Source organism: Mixophyes fleayi, chromosome 6 (assembly GCF_038048845.1).
Source record: "Mixophyes fleayi isolate aMixFle1 chromosome 6, aMixFle1.hap1, whole genome shotgun sequence".
Classification (NCBI taxonomy): domain Eukaryota; kingdom Metazoa; phylum Chordata; class Amphibia; order Anura; family Limnodynastidae; genus Mixophyes; species Mixophyes fleayi.
In genome coordinates, this window is record NC_134407.1 from 127,339,061 (window position 1) to 127,351,218 (window position 12,158).

The following is a 12,158-nucleotide window of genomic DNA, read 5'->3' on the forward strand; positions in this document are numbered from 1 at the left end:
ATAGGAGATCTACAACAAACTGGACACCAGAAGCAAGCCAGGCACTAGAGAAACCTGATGAGAGTCTAGGAGGGAAGGCAGGATATCCCTAGAGGGGTAGGGTAGGAAGGGAGGAAAGTGGGATGTCAAGATGGGACTGGGAGGTCTCCCAGAAAAGGAGAGGACAGGGCAATGACCAGTTAGGTGTGATCTAGATCTCAGAAGTCGATCTATTACTTTTTAATGTTTTGTCAGATGGATTTTATAAAAGCAGCATGCAGTTTCCCCACTGAACTGTGCAACTCCCATTCCTAAGTTCTGCATCCCAAACTGATTTGCCCAGACTCCTTTATCTGAACAAAGGTGGCAATAGCTGAAGTGTAGCTCTAGGGCAGGGGTTTCATCCTGATCCACAGCCCATAAACATTACAGAATATGTATTGATGTTGAATCCATCTACCCAGGCACTTTAGGCACGTTAGGCACTTGCCTAGGCGCCGGGCTCTGGAGGGTGCCTAATGAAAATTACTTTAAAACTGTGCGGCGACCGCTGACCATACCCGTCACGGCCGCCGCACAGCATTCAGATGCATGGGGGAGGGGGGAAGAGGCTATTGCTCACCACCGCCGCCTCTCTGCTCCGTCTCCTCCCCTCCACTCACTAGTGCCTAGGGCGCCATGAACCCTAGCACCGGCCCTGCATCTACCTGTCGAAACACTTCTGAAATGACAGATATTCTATTTCCTTCCCTTATACTGGTCAAGGTTTTACCCATCAGGATGCCCACATCACCATGTAAGTCTCCTATCACGAACACACTGGAATATGCTATTTGTTCATTTGGACTATAGAGAAATCCAAACACTATCAACATACACGGTAAGGCAAACAACGATACAGGTTGTGAGCAGGGAGCAGAGTGGTCTCTGTAGGGAGAAATCATTTGAGTGGAGGACACCTTTAAAAGTATAGATTACATGGCCAATGTGATTCTAAAGGGTGGGAGGTAAGTAAATTCTTAAAAATGAAACCTCCCCATTATTATAAGAAAATCAAATTCAGTTTGTCAGTTGCTGGAAAAGGCTACATTAATATACCAAATAGCCAAAACATCAAAGGTAAAAAGTAAAAATATAACTTTAAAGGCTCTTGCCTTGTGCCCATGATAAACCTGATAACCCCCCAAGGTGCCCCTAACCTCAGCATGGGATCCTTTGCGGACAGATTTCACTACAATTGCCTTGTTCTTTTCTTCAAGGTCAAATCCATAATCTTCTTCTTGAGGTAAGATCTAAAAGAATAAAACACAAATTTTGCCAAGTTGAATAACATGGTACAGTCTCTTCATATGTAAAACTTTTATTACACTGATGTCATTATGCCCCCATACACAAACAGCTTCAAGCACACACGTAATAAAATGTCCTGGCAGGTGACCAGGAGAGGAGTACTGGCATGCGGAAATCACAGCCCGAGATGCACATCTGTCCAAGGATTTCACAATCAGTAATAAATTGCTGTGCACGCACCCATGACACCAGCGCAGCTCAAAAGTCTGAAGAATTAATTTAAATAGAGTTTTAGACAGACACATGAGCTGATATCCCTATGATATCAAACATATCCCTTGCCATTAGGCTATGTACCACAAGTAATTGTATTGTGAGGGGATTGTCACACCGTTAGTAGATTGGTAGATGAGCACTGGAAGGAGATGAAGGAATTCTGAGAAAGAGAAAACAAATAACAGAACTGTACTAAATGGTGAGTGGTGGGTGCTGTAGCCTTCATCCTCCAACTTTACCACAGCCTCATCTAAGCAACATTTATAAATAGGGGTATTCATTTTAAAAAAAATGCATGTGTCGTTTACATTTAAGCTTTGATTATTGTTTATATTAAAGCCTGAGAACTATCGAGCTTAATAAATGTACAAGAAATAAAATGAGTTTTTATACTTAACTCAATTGTGCAGCATGTTCTCACAGCTCTGCAGCAGTCCTCCATATTAGGGAGGTAGGTTTGACTGAACCACAAGTGCGTAAATGACTGAAATTTCAGCTTTTTGACTTGTATTTTTCCTGTATGTAGATTTCCATCGGAGGCTGTTCTAAAAATGCTGCTTCCGTTGTCTCTTATTGAGTAGGTAGGATATGTCAGTTTTATTAAAGCCGCAGCAATATGTGCCTGGACAATATATTCTACCTTAGTGACTCACAAGAACCTTTTTGGGTTTAGCGTTCCTTTGAGAATCCCTCTCTGGTCATTTAAGTATTCATTTGTTAAATGTAGACTTTATAAAACCTGATGCAAAACAAACCTTCCCCTCCCTGAGTCTGCCTGGGAGAGGAACATATTAAATAAAAAACAGTGTTCAGTATACAAATAGCAAACCAAGCAGTGGTCTGTCCCTCCCTCACCAGCCCCTGCTCCATGACAGCACTTCCCATAAATGATGCTTTGACGTTACCAAAGGGATGGCAGTGGGTGCAATTAGCATGCTGGTCGGGCTGTTTAGCATGATCAGCAATCTGGTTAACATGTCAATCACCTCATTTCATTAGAGAACCTGCCTAGTTGTTATTCCATAAGTGGCTTCGTCTGTTTAGGTTGTTATAATCTGCAGGTGTCACTGTCATTACTCCTGACCATGATGGAGTTTTATTCTGTGAAAAATAGCCACATACCAAAGAGGAGTCTCAGAACAAAGTATTTAAAGCACTTTTTGATGATACGTACACACTTAGGAATATATTTAAAAAAGAGCAGTTCTGACCAATATCGCTCATCACAGCAGACGGCCATCGTTTCACATTAAGTACCCACCTTCTTGCTATCTTACTAATGCCCAGTTGTATAGGGACCCTTGGAATAGACACATTTATAAAGGTCGGATTACTGTTTTCATCACTAGGGAGGAAATCTATTTCTGTCCCGCAATCCCTAGTAGTGTGGAATGTGTCTGTGAGTAAAGCAGCTGTATTTACGTCCACAAATGAGAGCCTATGAAATCCCTGATCTGTAAAACATCTGCTGGACCCACTACACTCACACTCAGGGCACTAATTACATTGTATCTCTGGAAACAGATCATAAACACAAAATCTTGCACCGGTTGGACAGCAAATTCTTTCATCACACACATATTTGTCATTGCGGAATTATTGTAGGCTTCAATGACAAGATCTAATGTTTTTTATCCATGTGAAAGAAAACCAAATTGCTACACCAGCACATATGAGAAACCTGCAAAAAAGCATATTGACGTTCAGCGGGAAAACTTCCAAATAGTTTTATACTAGAGAGCGCGCAAGAGGGAATGAGAAAAAAAGCGAGCTAGCTAAAAAGAGTTATCCAATAAAAAGTTGTCATAGCACTGGCCCTAAGTTCCCTTGATGCAGGCAGCTATTTCTGTTTCTAGGAGCAGCTGGGATACTAGAGATGCTCAGGCTCGATTCCCCGAGAACCGAACTCACCCGAACCTAACAGATCAGAGTACCGAGCCGACTTTCGCGCGCCCTCGAAATTGAAAACGAGGCAAAACATCATCATTACGTCGTTGGATCTCGGGAGTTTTGGATTCTATAAGTACTGCCCTCCACGGCGATCCGGCGCCATTTCACAGAGGGACACAGAAGGGGTAACACAATTCTTGGCAGTCTGTAGAACAGTTGGGCAGCGTCATAAGTAGAATAGAAAGAGGAGGGGTATCATAATCATCATCATTTATTTATATAGCGCCACTAATTCCGCAGCGCTGTACAGAGAACTCATTCACATCAGTCCCTGCCCCATTGGAGCTTACAGTCTAAATTCCCTAATATAGACACACACTCACACAGACAGACAAAGAGGGAGATAGACAGAGACTGGGATCAATTTTTGATAGCAGCCAATTAACCTAGCAGTGTGTTTTTTTTGGGAGTGTGGGAGGAAACCGGAGCACCCGGAGGAAACCCACGCAAACACAGGGAGAACATACAAACTCCACACAGATAAGGCCATGGTCGGGAATCGAACTCATGACCCCAGTGCTGTGAGGCAGAAGTGCTAACCACTAGGCCACAGTGCTGCCCTGATTTTCCCAAGAGCTTTCCATCAACTCATTTCAAATGCCGTAACATGGATGAGGATCCTAGATGGTTAAAGGTCCCTACCTCTACTGACTGTGGCCTTACAATGCTACAAATGGCTAGACAACAGTTGTCAGAATTTGGGTAAAAATAATTCCACACATAAGAGGTGGATTTTTGGTCTTATGCCCAGGCATGACAATGGCCTTCTCATCACTGGTAAGAACTGCTGCAGTCTTTGTTTGAAAGTGTATGAAAATAATATTGTGACCTGTTAGGTGGTCAAAATTGACTCCAAATTACTTGAAATTAGTGTTATTGGGGTTAATAATAATAATGTAGGCACAACAAACGAGGAAAATTCTGTGATTTTAGCATATTTTAGCTATTTTTCTAAAAAAAAATATAGATGCAAGACCAAAACCAAAACACACGAGGGCGGTTTTGCCAAAACCAAAACACGAAGTTAATCCAGATCCAAAACTAAAACCAGAACACGGGGGGTCAGTGAGCATCTCTAGTTCTTACCAGGAGGGTCTTTGCCAGGATGTTCTCAGTCAGTTTGAAGTCGTTCCTCAGCTGTTTGCTCTTGGAGCTCGTCCCTTCCATCTCCTCATCAGCGTAGAACCGGAAAAACTGTGACTCATCTTTAAACTCGCTCTTCTCTAAGACTAATAGATGGATAAATATAAAGGCTACATGTTAATACAAGGTGACATAACAATATTATAGGGTATAATTCTATCTCTAGGATTATCAAATCAATCAAGTAAAATATGGATTCACCTTAGACATTGGGTAATGTGAACATATATTTCCAGAGCTGATTAAATAGATTTATAAGTTACTTTTAGGCCATTTTCTGCTTATAAGAGAATAATTCAGGTTAGAGCTTGCACCCTTTATTACCCAAATATTTCAGTTGTTACCATGTCGGAGGTGGTGAGATTAGCCTATCTGTCAAAAAGGACATGTTCATTAAATTATATATTCTAAACCCATAACAGGGTCTCTATAGTCAGACTGGTCCCAAATGGCTGTATATGAAGTTTCTTCTACGGAAAAACTCAATCCAGACACAAAATAACAGCAAATACACAACCCACAGCTATCTCTGTACTTTACTTAGTAAATTATAGGCCACACGTCACTGCTTGTCTTGGGTTTACCGACAATGTACAGTGTACTCCAGCCACACAGCACAAACAAAGGCTATAAAAAGAAACTGCAAATGAGATGGGACAAGAAAAACATTTAAATATCAGCTCAAATCTGTCTCCAAGTCTGTTAAAGCCAGGAGCAGAGGTCTTAACACTTCACACTCATCTGGACTGATGGTCACATGGCATCAGCTGATTTAAAGGGAACAAAATTTAATGCTTGAATTGCAAGTCAGAGATCCAGGGTTCAGTTATTGGCTGGTCACTGACCCCTCTACTGACCCCTTTAACTACTCTGGCTGCACATATTAAATCTCCATGTCCACATTTTGCTAAAAGCAAACTAAACCCAAACATTTTTGAAAAAATTTATTGAAATTGTAACTTTAATGAAGATCATGTAAGACTCAACCTTTGAGCACACTGTAATTTATAATATAATGAGCTGTGTTTAGTTTAAAATGCCCCAGAGCCATGCAGTGGGCAGGGTTTTCTCCCAGACCCATGCAGTGGGCAGGGTTTTCTCCCAGAAAACTATCTATCTTTCTTTTCAGTGGTGCAATTACCGTGGTGCATAAAACCATTGTTGCAGAGTCCAACTCCAAGAGCAACAGCTTCCTCTCTGGTCTGACAATCGCCCTGGAAGCAAAAAAACGAAGTTAGGAAGCAAAAAGACCAAGTTACTTCTCATCTGCCTTTCTTGTAAACGCTTCTTAAATTATCAAGAATTTAACGCAAAATAATTACTCCAATTAAAAGGGATCTCAGCTTCGTTCAACTACTTATTCATTTCTTTTTATAAATAGACCCAAATTCCTCTTGCAGGAATTGGCACGGCAGAACAAAGGAAGCGCCAATGAATGGTTGTTACTATTATATCCACATTATCATAGCTAAATATAGACTTTTTTTTTATAGGCAATCAGGGATATTGTTGGGCTTAAGTAGCATAGCTGCAGGCAGCCAAATTCACAAAATATGAGTAGAGCAACTGGTACCGGATTTTATATATTTTCCTCACTCATTAAACCACTCAGCATAGATGGAATAAAAGACAGAAGTCATTGCTCCCTACATTTTCCTTAAATTGTTTTCATCTCTAAATGAGACTCCGCAGTATAAAATAGAATGAATGATTGCATGTCTGGGTATTTTGGGAAAACTTTCAGATTCAGATGGATTGTCTGTAACATTCAAAAGTGTCATATTAATTTGCGTCACAGGAATGTCAGCTATCGAAATATTTGATTTCATGTGTTCTGGGCCAAAATGATATATTGCAACCTTAGGGAAATTAACATATTTGGAGAATACAATCAAATTCATTGCTTATGTTAGCATTTTTAGAAAGAAAGCTAAGACACTGATACTGTTGAAACATTCATAACTATTTATTTAAACTATGTATGGACTCTTTATAAAATCTAGTAATGTTAATTGGTGCAAAATGGAGAATTATTAGTTATATGACCCAGTGCTGAAGGTGTCACACAACTTCAGAAAATGTATTTTTACCATACAAATTACTTAAATATGTATTGGAGATAAATATAGTAGTTTAGTACAGCCATGACAGAGCCCTAATTTACTATTTTGACTTTATTATTCACACACATTATGCCAGCACAGTGTCCTGTCCCACAGAATTCAGCAGTACAGTAACAGTGTGTAGTGCCTGTTTATGTAACCAATGTATAATTCGAAATCTATGCTCTGCTGACTAGTGCACAACATAGAACATATTCTCTGTTGGCTAGTGTACAATACAAAACCCATTCTATGGTGACTAATATACAATACATAACTAATTCTTCAGTATCTAGTATATAATACAGAACCCATTCTCTGATGGCTAGTGTACAATACAGAACGCATTTAACTGACGGCTGGTATACAACACAGAATCCATTATATGGTGGCTAGTATACACTATATAAACCATTCTTTTCTTGCTTTTCTTTTCTTTTATTATAGCATACAGAACCTATTCTCTGAGGGCTTATTATACAATATAGAACACATTCTCTGGTGGCTAGTGGGTTCTGAAATGATTTTACAGAAGCCATTCTCTGGTGGCTATTGTACAATACAGAACCCATTCGAACAGCCCAAGGGGCAGATGCGCCTGGTCCTCAGAGCACCACCACTATTGCAATGGAGGAACAGAGGCAGCATAGGTTACCTGTGATATAAGCCAGTCCACCAGCTTACTCGCTGGAATGACGGATTTGTAAGTCTTCAAATGGTAATCCCGGTCTCTAGAGGCAGACAGAACAATTTCACGTTATTTATTGGAAGAAATATTTATATTTTAAAAGTCATTTATAATATACAGAAACAAAACTATATTTAATATTTTATATTTGCGGTTATTATTTTTCACTGCACAACTTATCTCAACACCGCAGATTATATATAATAACAGTAAACACAACCGCCTTCCATTTTTCGATATATAATACCAACACAATATGAAACCACCCAGTCACACAGCACTTGTTGCTGCCTCTACTACCACAATGAAGGGTATAAGAAGAATAGGCTTATAAATCATGCAATGGACAGTGGCACAGTGGTTAGCATAACTACTTCACACCTCAAAGTGCTGGGGTCACGTGTTTGTTTCTTAACCAAGTGGTATATTTACTAAACTGTGGGTTTGAAAAAGTGGACATGTTGCCTATAGCATCCAATCAGATTCTAGTTGTCATTTTGTAGAATGTACCAAATAAATGAAATCAAGAATCTGATTGGTTGCTATAGGCAACATCTCCACTTTTTCAAACCCGCAGTTTAGTAAATATACAAACTTAGGGTCTATCTGCATGGATGTTGTGTGTTCTACCCTTGTTTTTTTGGGTTTCCTCCAGATGCTCTAGTTTCCTCCCACACTCCAGAAACGTACTGGTAGGTTAACAACTGGCTTCTGACTGAAAATTGGACCCAAGTGTGTATTTGGGAATTTAGACTAAGTTTCAATGGGGCAGCGACTGATGTGAATGACAAATATTCACTGTACAGCGTTGCGTAATATGGTGGCACTATACAAAAAAGTGAAAATAATAATAAAAAGTACAGGTAAAAAGCAAAGGCCAGGTCAGCTACACATAAATAATTGATAGACAATGCACGGATAACTGCTATATGTGCCCTGAAACCAGTCACTCAGGACCGGGCGTAACTGTAAATGGACGGCTGTCACACACAGATAGGAAACTGGTAATGTATTAGCTGTCCTGGAAAAATGCCATTGTAGGACAGCATATATATCGGATAAATTTATCAAAGGGCGAAAAACTTTCTTTTCTGTATCGCTCCATGCATCCAAGGGTTAATGCCAGCTTTCATCTATGCAACAACAATCGCGGTATATGTACAGTCAGGGCCAAAAGTTTTGAGAATGACACAAATATTTTTCAAAGTCTGCTGCCTCAGTTTTTATGATGATAATTTGCATATACTCCAGAATGTCATGAAGAGTGATCAGATGAATTGCAATCAATTTTAAAGTCCTTCTTTGCCATGACAATGAACTTTATCCCAAAAACAACATTTCCACTGCATTTCAGCGCTGCCACAAAAGGACCAGCTGACATCAGGTCAGTGATTCTCTCGTTAACACAGGTAAGAGTGTTGACGTGGACAAGGCTGGAGATCACTCTGTCATGCTCATTGAGTTAGAATAACAGACTGGAAGTATTAAAAGTAGGGCAGTGCTTAAAATCATTGTTCTTCCTCTGTTAACCATAGTTATCACCAAGGAAACACATGCAGTCATCATTGCTTTGCACAAAAAGGGCTTCCCAGGCAAGGATATTGCTACTAGTAAGATTGCATCTAAAATCAACCATTTATCGGATCATCAAGAACTTCAAGAAGAGAGGTTCAATAGTTGTGAATAGTTGCCCAAGAACGTCCAGCAAACGCCAACAGCATCTCCTAAAGTTGATTCAGCTGTGGGATCGGGGCACCACCAGTACAGAGCTTGCTCAGGAATGGCAGCAGGCAGGTGTGGGTGCATCTGCACGCACAGTGAGACAAAGACTTTTGGAGGATGGCCTGGTGTCAAGATGGCCAGCAAAGAAGCCACTTCTCTCCAGGAAAAACATGAGGGACAGATCAATATTCTGCAAAAAGTACAGGGATTGGATTGCTGATTGTGTGTGTGTGTGTGTCATTCCAACAGTAAAGCATCCTGAGACCATTCATGTGTGGGGTTGCTTCTCAGCAAAGGGAGTGGACTCACTAACAATTTTGCCTAAGAGCTCAGCCATGAATAAAAAATGGTACCAAAACATCATCCAAAAGCAACTTCTCCCAACCATCCAAGAACAATTTGTTGATGAATAATGCTTTTTCCAGCATGATAGAGCACCTTGCCATAAGGCAAAAGTGATAACTAAGTGGCTCAGGGATCAAAACATCGAAACTTTGGGTCCATGACCAGGAAACTCCCCAGACCTTCATCCCATTGAGAACTTGTGGTCAATCCTCAAGAGGTGGGTGGACAAACAAAAACCTACAATTTCTGACAAACTCCAAGCATTGATTAGGCAAGAATGGGTGGCCATCAGTCAGTATGTGGCCCAGAAGTTGATTGACAGCATGCCAGGGCAAATTGAGGTCTTCAAAAAGAAGGGTCAACGCTGCAAATATTGACGCTTTGCAAAAACTTAATGTAATTGTCAATAAAAGACTTTGACATTTATGAAATGCTTGTAATTTTACTTCAGTATACCATAGCAACATCTGACAAAAAGGTCTAAAAACATTGAAGTGGCAAACTTTGTGAAAACCAATACTTGACTTACTTGACACCATGACTGTACAGTGGTGCCGATTTTGTCTTTGAAGTACAGTGGCGCACGCAGGGGGGGTTTCTGAATCTCTAGAAGGGGCTCCCGGCCCCTACCAACACCCGAGGACACAGGAATCATTTTTTTTAGCCCCGCCCCACCATGGAGGAGGGCTGGGCTAAAAAGCCATCAGGGCCTACCGGTGGATTTCCCGGCCCACCGGCGGGCCAGTCCGACGCTGCACAAGTCCCAATATTTTTACAGTTTATGCGCGGGTTGCAATGTGTGTGTACAAAGGCATAACTAAACATTTGTGCCCCAATAGCAAAATTCTGCAAGGATCCACATGTATCTCCCCCAAAGGTGAAATAAGCACATATCTGGGACAAGAAAGGCAGACCCACCAGCAGGTAGTTATAACTATGCAAGTGCACAATAAAAAGATACGTGCACAGAATTTTTTAAACTCCACTGTTATTTGGTTTGGATCTTGAGTACTATCCCCTGAATGAGTTTTTATCTGGGGTACATTGTTTTGGGAAAGTTTAGATCTAGAAGCCAGTAATCTATCTACTTTACCACCTTTTTCATAAAAGGATTGATTTAAACTTTTAAGAGAATTCTCTGCTTTGGTGGAAAGCAGAAGATTTATCACCCCCCTAGCTGCTACAAGTTTAGTATAATCCTCCGACAGGCTCGAGTTGTTATGGATTATATAAAGGCTGGCTACACGACTGGTAACCTCTAGGAATTTCTGGGTCCTTATTGTTTTGGCATACACAGCTGCTCTAATCAAACTACCCCGGATTACAGCCTTATGGGCATCCCAGAGGAGCATGGGGGATAGAGAGGAATCAATATTTGTCTCATAATATTGGCGGATTTCTGTATCTATTTGTGATTTGGGAATGGAGCTGAGTAAAACACTATCATTAAGGTGCCACAGAAACTGCTTCTTGATGGCATAAAAAACTAAAATAACATGGGGTCTATATTACTGCCCAATGTGAATCTTTATACGCAGGAAACTTCCCCTCCATAATTAAAACAATTAAACTAGATCTACTTAGATGGCAAAAACGAATTATTTCCTGGTTGGGTCGAATAGTTGTCCTTAAGATGAATATCCTTTCCCGCTTGCTTTATCTTTTCCAGACCCTCCCGGTGCAGGTACCTAGATCTATTCTATTTCAACTACATCGTTGCTTTTCTCAATTCGTGTGCCTGCATAAACCCCCACGCATTAGTTTCACTGCTTTATGTAGAGCAACAGCTAGCGGTGGCAGAGGTTTCCCGGACATCCGCTTATATTATATGGCTACCCACATGAGCCACGCTGTGGCATGGTTCACGAAGTACCAGGGTCCCCGATGGATTGGCCGGGAGGCCTCCTGCTGCCGTGTATCAAGCCTAGGCTCAGCTCTGGGGGTCCCGATGGGTGCAAGATCTTTCTGGTTGGAATCTCACCCTATTGCCCTCTTCACATGTCAAATCTGGGATTATAGCAAACTCCACTTCGAGCTCACTTCCACTCACTCCCCTATAACACCTCTCTGGAATAATCCCACTTTTATTCCTCTTTCCGTTTTAAAGCCTGGCAAGACAAAGATATCAGGATGGTGGGGGACGTTTTACAAGCAAACCAATGTATTTCTTTACCGTTGCTGCGAGAGACTTCCCTAATGTAAGTCCATTTGCATTTCTCCAAGTAAAGCACTATGTTGACTCTCTCCCTAAACTTGATAAAACAAGACCTTTAACTTCCCTGGAATCCTTATGTATACATTCGCCCATATGGGGATTATTTCCACACTTTATGGCCTCCTGGTCTCCTACAAACAAACCAATTCCCCCATTCATTAGCTCAGGTGGGAGGCTGACTTGGGTAGACCGCCTGACGAGGACGCTTGGGCAACACTTAGAGAGAAACATCCATTTCAAGGAAAAATTCATATAAAATTTATTATTATAGTTGGTACTGGTCCCCACTAGACTGGAAAGAATATATGGTTCCACCTTTGACTTATGCTGGAGAGGTTGTGGGGAGTAGGGGTCCTTGCTTCACATCTGGTGGTCCTGCCCACGTATTACCTTTTTCTGGGATGATGTTGCCACTTTAATTAGTGATGTTACTTCCATTCAGGTCTCC

General features: G+C 41.0%; 1 protein-coding gene across 1 annotated transcript in view; it reads right to left on the reverse strand.

Moving 5' to 3' along the window:
• PREX1 (phosphatidylinositol-3,4,5-trisphosphate dependent Rac exchange factor 1) overlaps positions 1–12,158 on the reverse strand; it is a 192,644-nt gene that overhangs the window by 40,937 nt on the left and 139,549 nt on the right. The window contains exons 14-17 of the mRNA XM_075176396.1: positions 7,396–7,471; positions 5,780–5,852; positions 4,582–4,724; positions 1,179–1,271 (exon numbers count right to left, since the gene is read on the reverse strand). Of these exons, the coding sequence (XP_075032497.1) occupies positions 1,179–1,271; positions 4,582–4,724; positions 5,780–5,852; positions 7,396–7,471 (385 nt within the window). The remainder of the gene's footprint in view (positions 1–1,178; positions 1,272–4,581; positions 4,725–5,779; positions 5,853–7,395; positions 7,472–12,158) is intronic.